General features: G+C 39.5%; 1 protein-coding gene across 3 annotated transcripts in view; it reads right to left on the bottom strand.

The window, feature by feature from the left end:
- The window catches only part of LOC126186300 (germinal-center associated nuclear protein), a 304,544-nt gene that overhangs the window by 269,900 nt on the left and 9,587 nt on the right, over positions 1–25,057 (bottom strand). For all 3 annotated transcript variants that reach the window (XR_007537424.1, XM_049928199.1, XM_049928198.1), the window contains exons 2-3: positions 17,805–17,993; positions 12,566–12,876 (exon numbers count right to left, since the gene is read on the bottom strand). Coding sequence is in view for 2 of the 3 variants with exons in the window: in XM_049928199.1 (XP_049784156.1) it covers positions 12,566–12,876; positions 17,805–17,978 (485 nt within the window). In the remaining variant the exon portion in view is untranslated. The remainder of the gene's footprint in view (positions 1–12,565; positions 12,877–17,804; positions 17,994–25,057) is intronic.

The raw sequence follows: 25,057 nt of genomic DNA, 5'->3' as shown, positions 1-25,057 counted from the left end.
CAACTCTGCCACCTCAAAATTCACAAACTGTGTGATTCAATGTTCTACTCAATACAGCATTGAACAATAACAAACAGACATACAACAATGAGACTTCTGGTTGTTACACATTAAACACAGGTGTGTGCAGGCATGCCAACAGCATTTAGCTCCAACACGCCATTGGCACAAAACTGCGAATGTTCTGGAAATTTTTTGAACAGATCTTGCATGGGACAGGTCTTTCATTTGAAAGATATAACCCATGGGGCAAGGGGTTGTGAACAGGGATTAAATAGGGATAGAAAAAGATATTGCACATGTTGGGCAGGCAGTGTAATATCAATGTGGGAGCGTTGAGGTGGGACATTTCTCATTTCAAGTAATGATGACAGGTAGTCAAAAACCCTAGTGAAGAACATGATTCAGTTGGCCCAGTCTTGAGTGGTAATTAGGCAAAGGGCAAGGTGCTCCTTTGCTGTTGATTGATGGGCTGGTGACTGGGGAGACAAGGTGCTTGAGATCTGTTTCTGGATAAAATGGGGAGGGTAATTTCAGTCTGTGAATGCCTTGGCATATCTGCAGAGCAACTACTTATCACTGCTCATCATCATCTGCACCAATCAGGGTGGCTAGACTGTATGGAAGGGAAATTCTTAGTGTGAAATGGGTGTCAGAATTCTTTTATAACAGAACCATGTTTTCTTAACTTCACAGATGAGAACTCTCCCTTGAATGTATATTTTATTCCTGTAACCCCTGTGGCCTTAAGTTATACAACAATCTAAACTACACCACACAGCAGTTATATTTGATTCCTCAGGAAATTGTTGCATTACCATCTCTAAAATAGTGACATTATGGAAAGAACTACGATGTCTTCAACAGGTAAAATGCTCTCCACATCTACTAATAGCTAAGATAGCTGCACAAAATCAATGCCAATATGTCTCACTTACATCCAAAAAGTTTCAGTATGCATATACTCTGAGCAGAGTGTAATTTTCATTCAGGTTCTTGTAGCATGAAATCTCATTTTTTAATAGTTTTTGCTCTTTAACTTAAGTCTTACTATTTGATCATATGGAGCAGTGGAGAACATTTCCAGTCAAGAGGAAACCGAGAGAGATTGGATAAGTGCATCAAGTTGTGTAGCACCAACATTGCAATACAGGATGATTTAAACATATTATGTTGTTGTTATGGCCTTCAGTTCGAAAGACTGGTATGATACAACACTCCATACTAGCCTACTCTGAGCAAGTCCCTTCATTATTGCATAACTAATACAACTTACATCCATTTGAACCTATATACTTTAGTCAAGTCTTCGTCTCCATCCACAAATTTTACCCCTCACACTTCCTTTCATTACCAAACTGAGAATTCTTTTATGCTTGATTCCTTTAGTCAATCTGTGCCACAGTTTCTTTTTCTCCGATTCGATTCAGTACTTTTTCATTAGTTACCTGATTTACCCATCAAATTTTCAGCATTATTCTGCAGAAACACATTTCAAAAGCTTCTACTATTTTCTCATCTGAGCTGTTTATCATGTACTATTCATTCCTGTACAAAACTACACACTGTACAAATACATTCATAAAATATTTTTTGAGCCTTGACCTTATATTCGATATTAACAAATTTCAATTTTCTGAAATGCTTTTGCTGCTATTGTCAGTCTGTTTTTATATACACTCTACTTTGGCAATCATCAGTTATTTTGCAGCCTAAATAGCAAAACTCATTTACTACTTTTAGTGTCTTGTTTCCTAATGCTGTCATAGCAACATCGCCTGATTTAACTAGACTACATTCCATTACTCTTGTTTCAATTTTGTTCATGTTTGTCATTTACCCTATTTTCAAGACAATATCTATTCTGTTCAACTTATCTTCCAAGACCTTTGCATCTCTTGCAGAATTGTGTGATCACTGGCAAACCTCAAAGTTCTTATATGTTCTTCCTAAACTTCAAACTTGAATTCTCTTTCCAAATGTTTTCTTGGTTTCCTCTACTGTTTGCTCACTGTACAGATTAAATAACACTGAAGTTAGGCTACAACCCTGTCTTACCCTCTTCTCAACTACTGCTCCTCTTTAATGTCCTTCAACTCTTATTATTGGTGTCTGGTATCTAAAAGTTGTAAATAAATATTCGTTGTCTGTATTTTATCCATGTTATTTTCACAATTTCAAAGATTGTTTTCAAATCAACACAGTCAAAAGCTTTCTCTGAGAATATAAATGCTAAAAATGTGGGTTTGCCTTTCTTCAACCTATCTTCTATGATAATTCGAAGAGTCAATATTGCCTCACAACTTCCTACATTTTTCTGGACTCCAAACTGATATTCCCCACTATCTGCTTCTACCAGCATTTCCATTCTTCTGTAGATAATTTGTGTTAGTGCTTTGCAACCACGAATCATCAAAATGATAGTTTGGCATCAATACCAGTCAATATGTATCTTCTTTAGAACGGGGGATATTGTATTTTTCTTGAAGTCTGAGTGTACATTGCACGCCACATATGTAATATCTACCAGGGGGCATAATTCTGTCATAGAGTACTCTCCCAAGGATCTCATTAATTCTGAGGGCACGCCATTTTCTCCAAGGGTGTTGTTTCAACTCAAGTCAGTGCTTCATTGAATTCTTCTAGCAGTATCATATTTCCAATCTCATCTTTGACTACCTCCTGTTCTCTTTCTATAATAGTATCTACAAGTTTGTTCTCCTTGTATAAATTCTTATATTCTTTTTGCCTTTCAGCCTTCCCTTCTTTGCCTAGCACATGCTGGCCAACTGAGCTCTTAATATTCAAACAGCTGCTTCTCTTTTCTCCCAAGTCCTCTTTCATTGTTCCGTTCAGCTAGTCACACATGATGCAAAAGCCTTGCATTCTTGTCAACCCATTCCTGCTTAGTCATTTTGCACTTCCTGTCAATCTTATTTTTTTAGATCCTACATTCCCTTTTGTCTGCTTCCCTTGCTGAAATTTCACATTTTCTCCTTTCATCAATTAGATTCAATATCTCATGCATTATCCTAGGCTTTCTACTGGGTCTTTTCTTTCTGCCTATTTGGATCTTGTTTTGCGTTCATTGTTTCACCTCTCAAAGCTACCAGTTTGCCTTGTATAGTATTCCTTTCCCCTGTTAAAGTCAACCATTACCTAATGCTACTTTTGAAACTGTTTCAGTTTACATTTTGGTGCTCGACTCATTTTATTTTATTTATTTATTGTTCCGTGGGACCAAATTAAGGAGAAGTCTCCATGGTCATGGAACGAGTCAATACATGAAATTATAACACGATATTAGAAACAGATAAAATTAAATATAAAAAAAAAAAAAAAAACATATTCAGGTGACAAGTCGTAAGTTTAAATGAAGACAATCAACAATGTAACACTGGAATTTGCTTAATTTTTTAGCTCTTCCAGGAGCTCCTCGACAGAATAGGAGTGAGCCATGAGGAAACTCTTCAGTTTAGACTTAAAAGAGTTTGGGCTACTGCTAAGATTTTTGAGTTCTTGTGGTAGCTAATTGAAAATGGATGCAGCCGAATACTGCACTCCTTTCTGCACAAGAGTCAAGGAAGTGCATTCCACATGCAGATTGGATTTCTGCCTAGTATTAACTGAGTGAAAGCTGCTAACTCTTGGGAATAGGCTACCGTATTTACTCGAATCTAAGCCGCACTTTTTTTCCGGTTTTCGTAATCCAAAAAACCGCCTGCGGCTTAGAATCGAGTGCAAAGCAAGTGGAAGTTATGAAAAATGTTGGTACGTGCCGCCACAACTAAGTTCTGCCGTCGAATATATGTAGCGCTACGCAGGCTTGCTTTGTAGGCACAAAGATAAATACTGGCGCCAAAACCTCTGTGTCAGTAAATAAATTTTAAAAAAAAAAGTGGAAGACGAGCTTTTTTTCTCCGCCGCGAGTTTCGACCACTGCATTTTCATACATTATCCAACGAAGTAAATACAAATTCCGTATTGTTCATCTTGGAATGTAGCACAATTTCAGTGTACTACGAAAATCTGACTGGCAAGACTGTTTGGGATGTTTGTCAATATGGCCAACTCTACGTTGTGAATTTTTTCCTATCTGTGAGAAGAGATCGTTGCTAATAGGAACCTGATGAAATTTGAATCACATACAGTACTCTCTTCACCATAAGAATAATACGAATATAAACATTTTGCCATGTATTCTTTCGTGTTTGCTGCTATCTCATTAAAACCCTGTCTGCCTAATAAACTACGAAACTAGAGTGAGACAACAGCAAACGCGGAAGAATATACGTATCGTGTCATGTTTATATTCGTATTTCGTATTATTCTTATGCCTAATAGTGATGCAGTCAGAAATGAAGCACGGCAAGTGACTAGATTTTTAAATCTAAGATGTCTAATTTCTGTGCAGAATTTCATGTAATAAAGAAGCGGCCGCAAAGATTTTCAAACGGAGAAAAATTTTCGCCTAACTCTCGTTCAGAACATGTTCTATCATACGCAGTCTATTATTTTATTCTTGTTGATCATTATCAAAGAAAGCAGCAGTGTAAGTAACAACAAATAGCAGTCTCTTGCCATTGTTTCGCTAATGAGACGATTCCTCTCTTTTTTTTTTTTAATTGTACGCGGCGGTAGCGCGCACAAAAGCAAGCCATGCCGGGAGCCGCGACAGGCCGTAAACACGCGCTATCAGAATGCGACAAACAATGCATGACACAGTGCAGTAATGCATTTTCAGCTTAAGAGTGACGCAAACACCTATAACAAAGAAAACGGCACTTATCAGATCAAAGCAAAATAAGCAATCGATTCAAACCAGACGAAGCACGTGAAAAAGGAAGGGTACCCGTATAAATACGGACGGAGCGCCTGACGCATAGCAATGGCTACGTGGTAAAGCTTAACTGTTAAGCTTACGACTCGAACCAAACTACTGTAGCTGTATCGTCATTCATTCGACCTAAATTGTGTCTCATATTACAATGGACCAACTTTCTTTCGATTTGGAGGTGCGGCCTAAAACTTTTCTCTCCCCTTGAATTTCGAGTCTCAAATTTCAGGTGCGACTTAGATTCGGGAATTTTTTTTTTCCTTTATTTCGAGTCTCATTTTTCAGGTGCGGCTTAGATTCGAGTGCGGCTTAGATTCGAGTAAATACGGTAATATTGCTAACAACAAACGACATTAAAGAAAATATATACTGTGAGGGCAATGTCAGAATTCCCAGATTTTTGAATAGGGGTCGACAAGAGGTTCTCGAACTTACACCACATATAGCTCGAACAGCCCATTTTTGAGCCAAAAATACCCTTTTTGAATCAGAAGAATTACCCCAAAAAATAATACCATACGACATAAGCGTATGAAAATATGCGAAGTAGACTACTTTTCGTGTTGAAGTGTCACTTATTTCAGATACTGTTCTAATGGTAAATAAAGCAGCATTTAGCTTCTGAACAAGATCCTGGACATGGGCTTTCCACAACAGCTTACTATCTATCCGAACGCCTAGGAATTTGAACTGTTCCGTCTCGCTTATAATATGCCCATTCTGTCTGATCAAAATATCGGTTCTTGTTGAATTGTGAGTTAGAAACTGTAAAAACTGAGTCTTACTGTGATTTAGCATCAAATTATTTTCCACAATCCACGAACTTATTTCATGAACTACATTATTTGTTACTGTTTCAATATTACACACAAGATCCTTCACTATCAAGCTAGTGTCATCAGCAAACAGAAATATTTTTGAATCACCTGTAATACTAGAAGGCATATCATTTATATAAATAAGAAACAGCAGTGGTCCCAGCACCGACCCTTTGGGAACGCCCCACTTAACAGTGTCCCATTGGGACTGAACATCACTACCACTCTCAATGTTGCGGAGAATTACCCTCTGCTTTCTGTTCTTAAAGTAAGAGGCGAACCAATTGTAAGCTACTCCCCTTACTCCTTAATGGTCCAACTTCTGCAGTAACATTTTGTGGTTATTAAATACTGTACATATATGCGACTTATCAGTAACACGGACATTCCCACTACACACTGATTCTTTATCCTCAACCTGTCTCTGCAGACCAGCCACTTCCTTTACGACTGACCATATGGTTTTAATTTTATCCTGAGACTTAGCTATTCTATCTGCACACCATATACTTTTTGCCTTCCTAATAACATTTTTAAGCACCTTACAATACTGTTTGTAATGGGCTGCTGCATTTAGATTTTGACTGTTTCTAACGTTTTGATATAATTGCCACTTTGTTCTACAAGATATTCTTATCCCTCTAGTCAGCCACCCAGGCTGCCTGTTTGTGCTAGTACCCTGTTTTAAACATTCTAACGGAAAGCAACTTTCAAAGAGCATGAGAAAAGTCTTGAGAAAAGCATTATATTTATGTGGGTCGCATCGCCATTGTTGCTTGTCTCATTTGCCTACATATCCATACATCTGGTCGCAGAAAGGGAAGTGAAGAAGCCAAAGGTACGTCAAAGCCCCACTTGCTTGCCACCATCATGAAGCACCTGGCAGCTGAGTTGCTCAGGTTGGCCAGTGCAACAACAAAAGGAAGGAACTGTGCTACCACTGCCAGAAGCTTGGCCACATTGCCATATATTGCAAAGAAAATGTGGCATGTATGAAGTGCACTCAGGCAATGAGGGCCACCAAAGAAGAGATGCCTGTCCCCACCATCTCCCGCCTCACTGGTCAGATGGCAGGGGCAGACAGCACCGCACAGATGGATGCTTCCCTGGCCACTGCAGAGAGGAAGGAGGCCACAGAGATCACCCCAGAAGAGGAACACCTGCTCCAGCTGCCCCCTATGCAGAAGGGCCAGTGGCCACACAGCAAGCTGCTCTCAACACATTGCGCTTCCAGGGAACAGCAGCTGTCAGTTGCTCCCAGTGATACCTGCACCACAGTGCCTCTTCCAAGAGGCAGGTGTCACAATCATTAGGCACCCCAATGTAGGCCTCGACTCAAATCGCTGCAACCACATCGGGGACAGAGGGGCAAAGAGTGGAAACAGTTATGGAGTGGTGCTACCAAATGCTAAAGGACCTAAAGTTGCACAGATTTGTTATCCAGTGCACAAAAAAGCAGATCCACAGTCACCCAAGATGCTGTCACCCTTATCAGGAAGATAGGAAGAGGAAGATGTAGAGCCCCTCTCCCCATGAATATACCAAGCAGCCACTCAGAAAATCATCTGGTATGAAGAAGGAGCGGCGGAAGTATGCTGGGTGTTGGTACTACCCGTCCAGACCCTCCACTTCAGAATTACTAACTGCTAGCTTGTTTTGTTCAATTTCTTGATTTTACAATCAACTGCAGCCAACCCATCAAGAAAGGCAACAAGAAGATCCAACCTTCACAACAGGAATAGCACTCCGGTGCTTAGCCTGTGCCGTCTCAGACCTAGGTAAGACCTGCCATTCCGATGACAAGTGACTCTTTCAGTTTGTCCCGGTTCTATCTCATTATGCAATTTCTTCGGTTCATTTCTGCAGTTCATGAACAATACATTATGGTCAGATCTCACATTTGTCCAAAATGTCTTGCAGTTCAAAGCCTGGTTTTGAAATCTATGTCTTACCACTGTGCAATCTATTTGAAACCTTCTGATGTCTCCAGGTCTCTTCAAGGTACACAACCTTCCTTCACTTTTTAAATCAAATATCAGCAATAATTAAATTGTGCTACATTTCAAATTCTACTAGGTGGCTTTCCCTTTCACTGTTCTCCATCGGTCCATGTTGTCCTACCACATTTTCTTCTCAATCCTGTTCCTGCCATTTAATTTCAGTCACCGCCCCCCCCCCCCCCCCCAGCAGTATTAAGTTCTTGCTCCCTTAATTATCTGAGTAATTTCTTTTATCTCATTATACTTCTTCCTGTTGCTTCTTGAAATGCTCCAGTTGAAGATACGCGATCTGTAATTGTTGACATTTCCTGGATACAGAAGAAATCCCTTATTGGTCAGGATTACAATTTATTATTTTTATTGATTACAAATTTCAGTTTAAGTTGTTGCCATTTCCAGAACACAGGATACCATTTTTTCCATTGCGTACAATCACTAACTGATAGGACAAGTCATTATAAATTTTATGTAACATGCACAGTTCCATCTTATCGTAAATCTCAATGAGACATTAATGTAAACTCACCCAAGACTAAAAGATCATCACATCCACTGTGTAATAATACCATATCTGATAATCTTCAAGTGTGCACAGTGAGATCACAGTTAAACCATTACGTTACTCTAGAGAGATAGCACCAGAAATCAATACATAGTTTTCACTACTCGGTTATATTAGGTCGTCGTATCCACTGTGGAAGTATTGTATTACATGGAAGCCACATGAACAGTGTGAACATCACAGTTAACAGAATGAGTTATCCATGTTATGTAGCATTGGTAAACAACAAGGAAATTGCCCAAATCGTAGCAACTTCGGAGTGAGTCTATGTAATACAATACTTGCACCGGGGATTTGACAACCTCATATAACTGAGTGAGAATTACACATTGTTTGCTGGTGCTATGTCATTAAAATAATGTAATGTTTCAATTGTGATCTCACTCTGCATATGTGGCGATTAACTGATATAACGTTGTTATTCGGTGGATGCAACGATCTCTTACTCTCGGATGATTTTACGTTAATGTTTCATCAAGCTATACATTAAGACTGTGATATGCAGCTTAAACAAAATTTATGTTGATGTGTCCTACCGCATAGTGATTGCACACGGGGGAAAAACTGTTCTCCTGTTATCTGAAGGTGGCTAACAACATTAGCTGGAAACAGTATCAACAAAAATAGTAAGTTGTGATTTTGACTAATAAAAGGATTTTTTTCTGAATCCAATAACTGTAAACATTTCTTTAGTCTTCTTATAATTTGTGCGGCTAGTACATCTATAAACTTGTACTACTGTCATGGGGGTTGGTTTCATGTGTCTTTTGGCTACAATAATGCATTCACAATGCTCTTCATAACAGTTTATCTGCATCCTTCTTTTCTTAGTCACTGTAAGATACTCCTGCATTACCACTATTTGATTCTGCATTGATAATCCTGTACTGGCCTGACCAGAAGCCCTGTTCTTTTTGCCAGCACACTTCACCAATTCCCACTATATACAACTTCATCCTACCACGATATAATTTCGTAACTTATAATCGACTACTGAAGTAAAGTCAATCGTGACAATTAGCAACAAATTCTGTGACCTAATCTAAATTTAAGATGAGTAAAAAGTACAAAACACTACTAAAACAAACAGAAAGATATATACATTCAAACTCTTTGTCTTTAAATATGTCTGCTTGTGTCTGTATATGTGTGGATGGATATGTGTGTGTGTGCGAGTGTATACCCGTCCTTTTTCCCCCCTAAGGTAAGTCTTTCTGCTCCCGGGACTGGAATGACTCCTTACCCTCTCCCTTAAAACCCACATCCTTTCGTCTTTCCCTCTCCTTCCCTCTTTCCTGATGAGGCAACAGTTTGTTGCGAAAGCTTGAATTTTGTGTGTATGTTTGTGTTAGTTTGTGTGTCTGTCGACCTGCCAGCACTTTCATTTGGTAAGTCACATCATCTTTGTTTTTAGGTATATACATTCAGTAAATTAGATTAAAAAACTAGTAGTGTCGTGTCCCAATGAGGAATCTGAAACTTTCAGCACAGGTCAGGTACACACAGAAAAATTAAGACTCAAGTTTAAGAGAATAGTTGACCATACACTGGATAGATATGTACCCACTAGAACAGTTCATAATGGGAGGAAACCTTCATGGTATACAGTCACTGTAAATAAACTTCTAAAGAAACAGAGGTTACAGCACAATAGGTGTACAACCAAGCGTAGGGCTATAGATAGAGAGCTGCAGAATGGAACATGTTTGGCTGTCAAGAGAGCAATGCATGATGCCTTAAGTGACTACCATAGCAGAATACAATGAAACTACATTTCACAAAATCCAAAGAAATTCTGGTCATACATAAAGGCTGTTAGTGGCACCACAATTAGTGTCCAGTCCCTAGCGAACAAGACAGGAACTGAAAGTGAGGGTAGCAAAGCAAAAGCTGAAATGCTCAACTTCGTTTTCCAATGTTCCTTTACAAATGAAAACCCAGGAGAATTGCCCCAATTTAACCCTCGTACCGCTGAAAAGATCACTGAAATAAGTGCTATTGTCAGGTGTTGAGAAACAGCTGAAATTCATAAAACTGAACAAAGCTCCAGGGCCCGATGGAATCCCTGACAGATTCTATACTGAATTTTCAGCTGAGTTAGTCCCTCTTCTAATTATAATCTACTGTTGATCCCTCAAACAAAAAACTGTGCCCACTTCTTGGAAAAAGGCACAGGTTACACTCATCTACAAGACAGGTAGTGGAAGTGATCCACAAAATTACCATCCAATATTCTTGGCATCGGTTTGTTGCACAATCTTAGAACATATTCTGAGCTCAAACACAATGACGTATCACGAACAGAATGACCTCCTCAATGCCAACCAGCATGGTTTTTAAAAACATTAATCACATGAAACCCAACTTGCACTTTTTTCACATCACATACTGAAAGCTTTGGATCATGGCAGATAGGTAGATGCTGTGTGTCTTGATTTCTGAAAAGCATTTGACTCAGTACCGCACCTGTTCTTATTGTCAAAAGTACAATCATACAGGGTATCATGTGAAATTTGTGACTGGATTGAGGTCTTTTTAGCAGGTAGAACACAGCATGTTATCTTGAATGGAGAGGCATTGTCAGATGCAGAAGTAACTTCGGGTGCGCCACAGGGAAGTGTGTTGGGACCCTTGCTGTTCATATTGTAGTTTAATGAGATTTCAGACAATTTTAATAAAATCAGACTTTTCGCATAAGATGGGAGTTATCTATAATGACGTACTATCTGAGAGAAGCTGCATAAATGTTCAGTCAGATCTTGATAAGATTTCAACATAGTGCAGAGATTGGCAACGTGCTCTAAATGTTCAGAAATGTAGAATTGAGCATTTCTCAAAATGAAAAAACATAGTATCCTATAACTATAACATCAGTTAGTCACTGTTGGAATCAGCCAACTCGTACAAATACCTTGGTGTAACTCTTTGTAGGGTTATGAAATTGAATGATGACATAGGCTCAGTTGTGGGTAAGGCATGTGGTACACTTCAGTTGATTGGTTGAATACTGGGGAAATGCAATCTGTCTAAAAAAGAGATTTCTTACAAATCATTCATGGACCCATCATAGAATACTGTTCAAGTGTGTGGGACCCATATCAGACAGGATTAACAGGGGATATTGAACGTATACAGAGAAGGGCAGCACAAATGGTCAGAGATTTGTTTCACCCATGGGAGAGTGTCACAGAGACATGGAAGGAACTGAACTGGCACACTCCTGAAACAGATGTAAACTATCCCAAGAATATGTATTAACACAAAGTTAGAAGAACTGTCTTTAAATGATAATTCCAGTGATATACTACAACCTCCTACATATCATTCACACAGGATCATGAGGATACGGTTAGAATAATTACTGCATGCACAGATGCATTCAAACAATCAGTCTTCCTGCACTCCATACGTGAATGGAACAGGAAGAAACCCTAATAACTGGTGCAATGGGACACACCCTCTGCCATGCACCTCCTGGTGGTTTGCAGAGTATAGATGTAGATGTTATAATTCTTTTTTGTTTCCTCACATCTCTTAATTGGTGGAGACAGAAGTGTCTTTAAATAGATTTTAAACAGATCCCAATAGGCATTTTTTTTCAGCCATTCACAGTACCGACATTGCAAAATCAGGCTGGCTAATATTCCAAGGCCCATTCAGTCAATCATCCATATTGTTGACCCTCCAAATACGGAAAAGCTGCTGTCCTTTCATGAACCACATGTTTGTTTGGTCTTCCTACAGATACCCCACTGGTGCAGCTGCTGTGTCTGTGTTGAAGAGGCACACAAGATACCACGCCTTGGCAAGGACCATGGTTCATCGAGGGAGAGATATTGTTAGTTAAAAAGAAGAAGAACCAGTTTTTAATTTCCAAAGGTTATTCTCTAAGGCTTCATCAGTAACTCCTAATGAAGTTTTGTTCATGTACAAATAAAAAAAGAAACTGGTTTTTGCTCTTTTACTGGAGTTACAAAAACTCTCCTGAAGCTGAAATTTCAGATGAGAACAGTTGTATTATGATAAGGACACTGTGAATTTTGTAAGTGCCCTGCCCTGATAATAGTGGCTATCAGAGGAATACCTACAGGTAATGAGGCTAAAATACAATTAGCATTTTATACAAGGGTGTAGCTGTAAAAAACTTTATGAATCCAAATTTTTATATTAGGAAATAATTTTTAAATCAAATATAACATTGGTTTTATTATGAAAGCAAAATAAACCACATGTTTGAAGTATTTTAGTCATTATTTATTTCAATAATTGACAAAGAATTCACACACTATGAAATCTAGAAGAACCTTTTTTAAGAATTGCCAAGATACAGGAAACAGAGTTTTCTTACCTCATTTCATCGATACCACTCATAGCTAATAATTCAGCTTCAACTTCTGGTGACATCTTTTTCTTGGGCTTTGGTTTCAATGATTTCCTCCTAATTTCTGAAGATCCCTCTCCCCCGCCAAGTTCACTGGTCTTTGTACCCCGATTTGAAGATAATTTAGTTGGGAGTCTTGATTTTTTGCGTTCTTTTATCCTCTCTTCTGGTGAACCAGTTCCAACCGCTGTACTGCGCGATTTAACGTGACTCCAAAATACGTGGAGCTTCTTACCTTCAAATATTTTTCCATTTTCATAAGCATTCTTGGCACTTTCCTGTAAACAGTCATTATTAGGTTTAAAAGAGATTAATTAATTGCTTACGAGCTTGCACTTTTTTTCGTTTGATAGAAGTAAGACAAAGTTATGTGAAACTCACCATTTAACATATTACATTGTTTTGCAGTTCACACAACAGTAAATATAATCAATTAAGACAGTCACTTTCAGAAAATCAATAAACATTTTCTTTCTCAAGCTATCTAATTATAAATCAATCATCCACATCTCTTTCCCTGCACACACAATATGGTATTACTTGGTGTTGTATAGCAAATATTTTTGGTTTACCCCACAAAATTTAAGACTGTTTCACCAGTTACCAGTTCAGGAACTGAGAGGAGATATCTCTCTCTCTCTCTCTCTCTCTCTCTCTCTCTCTCTCTCTCTCCCCCCCCCCCCCCCCCCACACACACACACACACACACACACACACCCCACACAACCAAAAATCAAACAGGTACATATTTTCATATACCCCTGAAATTCAAGAACTGCTGTCACCTCAGTAACCAAAAAATACTCCATTAAAATGTAGAATGCAACAACTCACTTACTGTAAGTTCCAAAAATAAACGAGTCCAACTGAGGAGGATAGCGCCAGGCCTTACAGGATGCTTAAACATAACAGAGACTCCGTCTTACATTTGAGAAAGAGGAAGGAGTGGTAGATAGTTTAAGGATATAAGTTTCCATTTTTATAGCTGCAGCCATCTATTTTCCAACTGTACATTACCTTCCTCTACAACACATAGATCAGGCAATTCACCCCCTGCATGAGAACATATACAACAGCATGAAATGTATTTGCAATTACTGACATGAACAACCATTAGCTGCATAATGGAATGACATGAAAATTTGTGCCAGACCATGACTTGAACCCGGATTTCCCACTATCACAAGTAGTCGCCTTACCTTTACACTATCCAAGCACCATGTAGGAGAGACATGTACTTGAAAGTCACTTGCCTAGTGTCAGCAGATAAAAACAATATTGCAGTGCCTGTGTTATTCAGAATTTTGATCCAATGTTCCTTCGGACATGCATACATGGAGAGGGAAACGAGATGGAAACAGTGTGGGAGGGGGATAGAAGGAGGAGGTGGGGAGAATGTGTGTTGAAGGAAGTATGCTAAGGTGAAGGAAGTATATTAACATTGGATCTCCAGCCAGGGCAATATGCTGCATGCATTTATGAAAAATACTGGTGGATTAGAAGCTTTTGTATGACTTTCACTTAGCAGAAGAACACTTTAAGCTTTATGCATGTATATGGCCATGGAAATTCATTTTATTGGACATCAAGGACTGACAAGTGCTGATTCCAGAACAGCACATTATTACAGTTATTGCAGCTTCATAAGTGAAAACATCTAGCTGGCATGTTAGCTTTCCTTCTGATTAATCAACAGCAAATTAATGAAGGAAAAAGACAGTCAAGTAGCTTGGAGTACACACAAGCTTCAGATCCTAAAAGAAACCTCTTCTAGCTTTGACCTGGTACACTTAAAGGAATGTAACTTCAGGCTTGAGGCCCTAAGGAAACAAAACCTTATCAGCCTTGGGATCCTGTAGTAAAGAAACCCACCCAAGGCTGCTGCTGTTAAGCTTAGAGCATCGCCCCCATGGTGACAGGGTTGATTGTTTTCTCACTTTAAAAGAAACCAGCTGCGGTTCAACAACCATGGACCATAGCACAAATTTATACAATTTTTCATCAGTACTCTTATGTACCACATAAACTGCAAATTATGTGAATGCACAATATGCTGTACTTCAGATCGGAATTAAGCAAACATATCAATAGAATCACAAAATAAAGACACATTCAAAATTCCCTTTAACAAGAATCCTTTTCCAAAAGATTGCCAGGCAACCTGCAATGAACTTCACCAAAATTCAGAGATGCAACAATGGTGTAAAACTTGCAAGCGGTTCAGAGAATGTATGTTGCAGCTGTTCTGCAACAATTTTGCTACAATGATCTCCGGTTCCCTGGTATGGCTGGAATATGTCTGAATGAAACATGACAACTGACAAACATGTTTTTGTTCTTTTTACAGTTCTTCTGACCTGAGCCCACTTCCTATTCATCAGGATTTTTTATATTACTTTGCCCAGAGAGCATTAAACATCTGTAAAACACAATTAAAAAGGTCAGATTTAATTTGAGTATCAGCAGACTAGGAAGTATTTTCACTGAACCTTAACTTTTATAATTTTTTTGGACTTTATATGTTCGAACTGAAAAACCAAATCTAGTTTTTTAGGTGGTTTATGACATAGCCTTTCTAATGAAAATAAATGTTGTAAAGAGTTGGCAGATAACACTTTTTTGAAAAGTGGGCTGAAAATACCCATTTTTTGTGCTCTTACAAAAATTGTCAACTTCACTCTCAACTTGTACACTACTGGAAAGCTGTAGCAGAATGAAATTTTATCTTGAAGACTTTGGGTTCATCAGTCATCACATGCAAAGTTTCAGGTTTATCACTCACTTACTTCTGATGAGGGTCATTTCAAAAATTTTGCACACTGTTATATAGAACGGAAGAAAATAATTTATTTTACAAAAATAACTTTACAGGCCTTCAATATAATCTCCATTTTTGCTTGTGGCAGTTTCCCAACATTTTGGCAACTTGTATATTTCAGATAGGACATCTTCATTGTTGAGCTGTCTGATTACTCGGATCACATCACATGAAGCTTCATCAGTGGTATCAAAATGTTTTTCAGGGAGTTGTTCATTCAATTTAGGAATCAAATCAAAGTCCGGTGGGTTCATATCAGGACTGTATGGTGGGTTGAGAATTTTGTTGAGCATTTCTCTCACTGGTAGGACAATATGAGGCCTTGTATTATGGTGCAAAATGAGGACAGAAGCTGCATGCATGTCAGGCCTTCTTTAACAAATTTCTGGGTACAAAACATTTTGCAGAAACAGCCTGTAGTATGCGCCTGTTACAGATGTCCCTTGGGGCACTCTATTAGTAGCTACGACTCTGTTCACATCATACACAAAGATCATCATCAGTTTCACCTTTGATTGTTACTGGCGGAATTTTTTTGGGTGTGGAGAATTGAAATTTTTCCATTATGATGACCGAGTCTTCAGTTCTGGCTCAAAATCTCGTATGTCTGTTTGACAACGTTGAAGCAATTCTTTTGCGATTCTTCTGTGCCCTGCTTCCTGCTCTTCACTCAGATCATGTGGAACTCATCTGGCATCAACTTATCTCATCTTTAACTTTCCAGATATAATTTCGTAAACTGAAGTGACAGACATTCTGGCATAATATGCAACTTCCTCACATTATTTTCATAATACTCTCTCAAAATGTCATTAACAATAACCCGACAGCTGTATCTGTTGCAGCTGATGGCATTCCACTTCTTGAGGTGGCCTCAGCACTTGCTCAGTCTTCACGGAAGTGATCAGACTGCCGCGATACTGTTCTGCGTTCCACTACACTATTCCCACACACCTCTTTCAAAGTGTTGTAAATTTTCAATGGGTTCTTTCCAGGTACGGATTCGATTTTGATGTAGGAATGCTGGTCATTGTGTGTAATCTGACCTGACACTGCTTCTGCTTCCATTTTAAAACTTAATTACTCATGATACAGCCACATGAACCAGCAAACACATATACAACCGTCACACCTAACGTCTTGCTTGCACCTGACAAGAATGTGATCTCACCATCACAACAGTGGTGCATGCACAACATGCAGGACTTTTGAAATGACCACTGTATAAAAAGTAAACTTAACAGCACCCTTTTTTTGTTGAATTTGCCTGAAATCATCCATTTGAAAATTGTTCATACAATTTTCTTTCACTATTTCACTTAAGAGAGCACAAAAAGCCTAGGTTTGTTTCTTTCATAAAAATACTGCTGAAGATATTACATCAAGAGTACACTGTTGGGAGCAATGTTTTGGGTCAAATAAATGACTATATCTCCACAAATACTGAACTGGTGATTGTTAAATTTTAACACTTTTATTGGGAACAAGTGCAAACATTCACACAAAATTTCATCAAAGTACATGATGGTCACGCAGGAACCTCCAGACCAGCTGGCATGAAATTTCTTAACAATTCCTTGACATTTACCCCTCATCAACTGAAAGTATGTGAGGTTCTCTGCAGATGGCTAGCATACAGGCCCACCATCCTGCCCCTAATTGTGGCGCAGCAATTGTCACCACAACACACTGTCTCCTTAGCTAGGCTCAACAGTGTGGTTGCTGCAGCAGTGCATGTGTGTAACATGAGCCACTTATTTCTGGAAATTGTTGCAATGTTCAAATGCATATACAGTTTGCCTGACTATACTTTTGAGCACTGTGGTGTCTGGCAGCTATATCTAGATCAAGAACTGGTCAGGAGAGCATAGAACAGTGTGTGTGGGAGCCTGAAAGCATATCAGGAGCTCAATGATGGGTATTAACCTTGTGCCAGAGCCAAAGTACATGCTCCTCAAGCTGGAGAACCAATGACGGCTTCAAGTCCATAGCGTATTCTTCTGATTTATCACACAGTCAATTTGGTGTTATCAGCTTATCCTGCCCTCGGTTGACATTACATTTTTTATTTTTATTTTATTTTAATTTTAAGTTTTATTTTTTTATAAAAAAAGTAAGACAGGAACTCAAGTGCAAAAATGACTTCACATGCTTACGTAAGTACAGTAGTTCAGGATCACTGCAGGTACAAAAACTGCAGGCTGTCATTTGGTAAGAAGTATGTCTATAAATGGCTAGTACTCAACTTTTATATATATATTTCTGAAGTTATTGATTAATTAGAGACCAACTTCCACTTCATCATATAAGTACAACTATAGCCACACATTGTAATTTCTGCACTATTGCCAAAAAATACATATGCATAACTAATGTAAGAAAACTCACATGACTTGTAAAATGAATAACACAGCTGTTATTCTTGGTGCTGAGAATTACTTGGCGAACACTGCCAAATTGAGAGAAATGATTTTTTAACAAATTTTTATCCATCAGTTCATTTGGTAAACGAAGAATGCATAATGCAGTCAATAACTCAGTTTTTTCCATTATATCTTGCATTTTGAACAGTTATACCTGAAAACAAATTTGAGTATATTATTGCACATGAAAAACTGTGTGTTTCTACCGCTATAATATGAAATTATTTACAAATATACATAAGCCAAAATTTATTGCCATATGTCACATCATTCATTTCTTTATTAACATATACACATATTTTCTATAATAAACTAGCAAAAACCTTTTACATAATGAATGCACACGCAGTAATATTTGTTGTTGTTGTGGTCTTCAGTCTGGAGATTGGTTTGGTGCAGCTCTTCATGCTAATCTATCCTGTGCAAGACTCTCTATCTGCTAATAACTACTGCAAACTACATCCTTTCCACCTACTTACCCTATTCATCTCTTGGTCTCCCTCCACAATTTTTACCCCCACACTTCCCTCCAGTACTAAATTGATGATACCTTGATGTCTCAGAATGTCAACATAGATTTAGAAAACATCATTCTTCTAAAACACAACTGGCTCTTTATTCATACAAAGTGCTGAGTGCTACTAACAAGAGATTTCAAACTGATTCCACACTTCTAGATTTCCAGATGGCTTTTGACACTGTACCACACAAGCGGCTTATCGTGAAATTGCATGCTTATGGAATATAGTCTCAGTTATGTGACTGGATTTGTGATTTCCTGTCACAGAGGTTACAGTTCGTAGTAACTGACAGAAAGTCGTTCAGTAAAACAGAAGTCATTTCTGGCATTCCCCAAGGTAGTGTTATAGGCCTTCTGCTGTTTCTTATCTGTATAAATGATTTAGGAGACAATCTGAGCAGCCGTCTTAAATTGTTTGCAGCCAATGCTGTCGTTTATCATCTAGTAAAGTCACCAGAAGATCAAAACAAATAGCAAAATAATTAAGAAAAGATATCTGTACGGTGTGAAAAAAATTGGCAACTGACACTAAATAATGGAAAGTGTGAGGTCATCCACTTGAGTACTAAAAGGAATCCGCAACTCCGGTTACACGATAAATCAGTCAAATCTAAAGGCCATAAATTCAACTAAATACCTGGAAATTACAATTACAAGCAACTTAAATTGGAAAGAACACACAGAAAAAGTTGTGGGGAAGGCAACCAAAGACTGCATTTTACTGGCAGAATACTTAGAAGATGTAACAGATCTACCAAAGAGACTGCCTGCACTACACCTGTCCATCCTCTTTTGGAGTACTGCTGTGTTATCTGGGATCCGTATCAGATAGGATTAACAGGGTACATCGAGAAAGTTCAAAGAGCTGCAGCACATTTCGTATTATCCCAAAATAGGAGAATGAGTGTCATGAACGTGATACAGGCTTTGGGGTGGACACCATTAAAACAAAGGTGTTTTTCATTGTGGAGGAATCTTCTCACAAAATTTCAATCACCAACTTTCTCCTCCGAATGTGAAAACATTTTGTTGACATCGACATACATAAGGAGAAACCACATTCATACTAAAGTAAGAGAAATTGGAGCTCACACAGAAAGATACAGGTGTTCATTTTTTCCACACACTGTTCGAGATGAGAATAATAGAGAATTATTGTGAAGGTGGTTCAATGAACCCTCTGGTCAGCACTAACTATGATTTGCAGAGTATCGATGTAGATGACTGTGCCCTATCAACCGATCCCTTATACTTCTTAAATTGTGCCACAAAGTTCTTTTCTTCCCAGTTCTATTCAGTGGCTCCTCATTCATTACGTGATCTATCCATCTTATCTTCAGCATCCTTCTGCAGCACCACATCTCAGCACCTTCTATTCTCATCTTATCTGAACAGTTTATCGTCCACATTTCACTTCCATACAGATAAATATATTCAGAAAAGACTCCCTAACACTAAAATATACATTTGATGTTAGCAAATTACTCTTCTTTGGAAACTCTTTATTGCCATTAGTAGTCTACATTTTATATCCTCCGTACTTCAGCCATCATCAGTTATTTTACTTCCCAAGTACCAAAACTCATCTACTACTTTGTGTCACTTGTTTCCTATTCTACTTCTGTCAGCATGTCTTGATTTAATTCGACTACATTCCACTATTCTTGTTTTACATTTGTTAATGTTGATCTTACATCATCTTTTCAAGACACTGTCCATCCTGCTCAACTGCTCTTCCAAGTCATTTGCTGTCTCTGACAGAATCACAGAGTCATCAGCAAACCTCAAGTTATTATTTCTACCCCCAGAGCTTTAATTACTCCTCTCAACTCTCCTGTTCCTCACCAGGAACAGGCTACAGCCCTGTCTCACTCCCTTCTCAACCAATACTTCACTTTCATGCCCTTTGACTTGGGAATAAGTGTGTGAGGAATCGGAAAGGAAAGTGGGTGTGCCAGTGTTAAGGCAGAAGAGGTTAAGTTCGTTAAGAAGGTCAGCCATGAGGGCACCTTTCTTGACAGATCCTGGGAGAACCCCAAAGGGGATGATACGCATTAAAGTTACCAAGTAGCAAGAATGGGGGAGGTAGCTGCCCAATAAGTTGAAGGAAGTCTGTCCTATTGACATCGAATGACGGAGGGACATAAATGGTACAGAGGAAAAAGTCAGGTGGGGAAGGAAAAGGCTTGAAGATGGGCAGTCAGGGAAATGGGTTGACTATGAATGTCATCGCGTATGAGCAACATGACACCCCCACGAGATGAAATGCCCTCCTCAGGGGGAAGGTCAAGGTCAGCACAACCTCAGAGCTGAATCGGAGGTCGCATAACTACATGGCCATGTCCTTCATGGAGCAAAAGGTAACAAGAACAGAACTTTCTTTAAGTGCCAGATGGGAGAACTCACGGCTTTTGACTAGCCAATAACTTGCGAGCGACTGGGTAAGGCACTTTTTCCTTTACCCGGATCTCTTGGACAGCCCACTCATCAAGATATATACGGGACAATCCCAAGAAGATGCGGCATCGTCGCTACTGCAGTTGATACAGCGGGAAGGAGGAGGCAGACAATCACCCTTGTGTGCATCCCTAACACACGTTACACATTTGGCTGGGTGTCGGCAAGACGTTCTAGTGTCGTTGAAACGATGACACTGATAGTAGGGCAGTGGGTTCGGAATGTACGACCAGACTGTGATAATTCCATAGCCTGGACGGAAGCACCATTCTATCAAAGGTGAGAGAAAGAGTGCGGGTGGGCACTCAGGAGGAATCTAACTTTTTCATTACATGATGGATGACAATGACACGCTTATCAGAGAGGAAAGATTGGATTTTGACCTCGGTTAGATCGTCGAGCAGCCTAGTGTAAATGACACCAGAGGAATAATTCAAAGTTCTATGGGCCTCGACATGAACAGAGTAACAGTGGAGAAGAGAGGCGGCAAGCAGTTGTGCTTGAGAATCAGAAGTAGTCTCCAAAAGCAAAGTGCCATTCCATAAATGAGAGCAGGAGTTCACAGGGCCGGCAACTGCATCAACACCTTTCTGAATAATAAATGGATTTACCGTGGCGAAGGACTGACTTGAGACCACGAGGAACCGTGGTGCAACAGGAAGGGTCTTTGAATCATTAGTCTGATTACATTTATGTTTCATAGATGTTGATTGTGAAGACGATTGACTCATTGTGAGAAAATCCCCCATGACTGCCAACGTATCCGATGGCGTGCTCCTTCCATCTCGGGGACCCGTTCACAAGGAGGTGCACCCATCTTAGGTGATTGTGCACACCTCCTGAACACCTGACAGAGGGACCAATCAGCAATTTGGGAAGGTTGCAGCTTAGGCAATCACCCCTCCCTGGGCCTGGCCTGTACCAGGGGTACGTGCGAACCGTACATGTCGACCCGGGGCTGGGAATTACGCATTACCCAGTCACCTGTTACATGTCAGACACATGGGCCGGCCTTCAGGTGCACACAAGAAGAAAAAGAGGAACCTCAAATGCCTAAGTGCAGGAGTGAGAGGAGAAGGGAACAAAGAAAGGAAAATGGAGCAAAAAAACAATGGTGAGACTGTTCTTACATCAGCTACAGACAATGCAGAACAATCCCAATAACACCCTAGACATGTTCCCCAAGGGAGGGGGAAAAGAATAGCAAGAGGATGGACATGCAGCACGCAAGGGAAAAAATTACTGCAAAGGCTGGGGCCTCATGGTATCCAAGCAGGAGGCCGCTAAAGAGTGGTGAGCCTCCTGGGGGGACTCTCACAAGTGGGAGGCATATCTCCTAGAATTCATCAGCTATCATTATCTGGACTGGATGGATGGTAACCTAATCCAAAAAGCCCTTGTGTGCATGCCACACACAGTCGGCTGCCCGAGTAATGCCTCTGATGTGTAATGCACACCTGACCCATTTAAGGGGACCCTACAGTTCTCAACTCTATGGCGCCATTTCAGAAAGTCGCAGCCTAACTTATCACAGAACCTTCTACGTCTCTGGTTCAGTCCTTTCACTCAACTCAGATGCAAGGGGCCATGATCAATTCAGGGAACAAGTTGGAAATTGTGAGCTTCGTTAAAACTCCACCCACAAGGTTGGACTTCTCAACTTTCTCTGCCAGTCAATTGAATGATGCAAGTAGGGCCTCAGAGCCCAGATGACAGGCATCATTTGATCCAACGTGTGCCACAATCTGCAGTTGGTTGCACACTTTTCCCTTAATGTGTGTTAGAGTAGCCTCTTCAACATGTTTAAATGAGGCCCCAGGCATACAAAGTTTGTTCAACAAATTCTGGAACGTTCGTAATTTTGCACCAATGGTGTGTTGAATCAAAATGCGGTTGGCATCCCTGCACAAGGTTGTTTTTGATGTGTAACTGCTGGAAGTTTCTTTGTTGTATATTTGTTAGTTATTGTTCTGTGCTGTACTGAGTACAACATGTCAGACAGTTTGCAAATTTCGAGGTGGAGAGAGTTAGAGCAGCAATGCATCTGCATTAAATTTTGCATAAAACTCTAGAAACCTTTTACAGAGGCACACCAAATGATGCAGGAACCCTAGGGTGATGAATAGTTAAGTTGTAAGCAGTGTTACGACTGGTTCTCACAGTTTAAAAACGGCCACACAGAAATTAAAGATGACCGTCATTCAGGACACCCTTCGACATCTGCCGACAACACTCATGTCAGGAAATCAAAGAAACTGTGCGTGCCAATCAAAGACAGATTGAGAGATAGCAGAAGAACGTAACATTTCAGTTGGATCATGTCAAGAAATTATGCCAGAGCATCTTGGAATGCATCATATTGCCACCAAGTTCATTACACGGCTCATGAGTCTAGATTAAAATGACCTTCGCCTCACAATCTGTGAATATCTTTTGGATCACACAAATGAGAATGAGATGTTCCTTAAGAGAATCGTAACTGGTGATGAGATATGGGTCTATGTTTATGATGTTGAGACCAAGGTTCAGTCTTCACAACGGGAACGGTTCTCCAAGGCCGAATAAAGCTCGTAAGGCAGGTCAAATGTCAAATCCATGCCAATAGTTTTCTCTGACTTTAAAGGATTAGTTCATCACATGAATTCGTGCCACAGGAACAAACTGTTAATCAATGGTTACTATCAGGACATTTTGCGATGTCTGTGAGAAAATGTGAGAAGGAAATAGCCTGAAAAGTGGCAACACAATTCAAGGCTCTTGCATCACGATAATGCACCTGCACTTCATCCCTGATAGTGTATGACTATTGCACAAAAAATAAAATCACTGTGCTGCCTCATCCTGTGTACTCTCCAGACATGTCCCCTGTAGACTTTTTTAAATTTCCAAAGATGAAAACCCCGTCGAAAGGATTTGCAATGACAGATAAGATAAAAGAAAATTCTCAGACGGCACTTTGCGCAACCCATCAAGGGAAATACCAAGACTGATTCTGGCAATGAAAATATCACTTGGATTAGTGTATAAATTGTGGAGAATAGTATTTCGAAGGAGACCATGCACAAGAGTGCACCTGGTGTCCTTTCCTGTCCCTTGCTGCCATTTCCCTACAGGGTACCATCATTCACTGTACGTTTGAACTGCCAATGATTAATAGATCCCTGCCGTTTTGTGTTTTGCCTCCCCTTGCCACTGGACAATACAGGCTCAGCCAAAACAGGTGAATTGAGCCCCACTGGTTCAGTTTCAGTTTCTGTGAAAGACAGCACCTTGAACTTGTTGGTCAGGGGGATCATTGTAACTGCCTGAGTCCTCCCTGTTCCCCATCCACCCTGCACAAGATGTCTAGCTCTAACACTGAAATGCCACTCGCAGTCAGGTGGATGAGTAATGATAGATCCTGTACTTTCTGCAAAGGAACCAGGATCTACAGGAGAGAATAGTACTTGAGGTACCTTTGGCACCAGTACCACAGGTAGGCCTAAATGACTCTTGGGAGCGCTTTCTGCACACCAATTTGCAGCAGCTGCTAATCATCTGACAGCAGTCAGGAGAGATTTCCTGCTGCTTACAAATGTCACCTAACTCGTCCTAAGTTTGAAAACAGCATTCACAGTGGGGTTGCATTTTACAGGGCAGTGAACAAATGCAGGTAACTTTAAACTAAGCCTGCTGATTACCTTTCAATCCGCTGAGCAACAAAATTACTAATTCCCTATAAGAATTGAAGCAAATAAACAAAATAAGACTTCTATTAACACAAAAGAAAAACCTGTCATAAAAATTACTGGTTTCCTAAAACTTTTTGAGGTTAATTTTTGTCACTAACAAACTTCAATACATGCTTAATTTATGATAAATGTAAGCAATATTTTAACAAAATTTATGTTTATCTGCACTAATATCCACTGAAATTTGGGGTGATCTATTCTTAGGCAGTAACCATGAGACACAAATGCCGATTTGCTATGAAATAAGTTACATACTACTCTTGTATTTACAAAAATTACAAAAATTTTCAAAAACATTGTTTCGTAAGCATCTGAAAATTCTCAAAAATAACCTATTTCTCAACTAACTGTGAAATGAAATTGCAGAATGATTGTTTTAAATGAGAACAGGCCTACTGTCCTCAAAAATTTTAAAAGAGCACAAATAAGTTTAAGCCTACAACTGGCAAAACAGTACAAGTTTATCATGGTACTCGCCAATGTTTGAAATTTCACAATTTATCACAATAC

The sequence above is a fragment of the Schistocerca cancellata genome, chromosome 1, assembly GCF_023864275.1.
Source record: "Schistocerca cancellata isolate TAMUIC-IGC-003103 chromosome 1, iqSchCanc2.1, whole genome shotgun sequence".
Taxonomy (NCBI): domain Eukaryota; kingdom Metazoa; phylum Arthropoda; class Insecta; order Orthoptera; family Acrididae; genus Schistocerca; species Schistocerca cancellata.
This window is presented reverse-complemented; position numbering and strand designations above follow the sequence as displayed.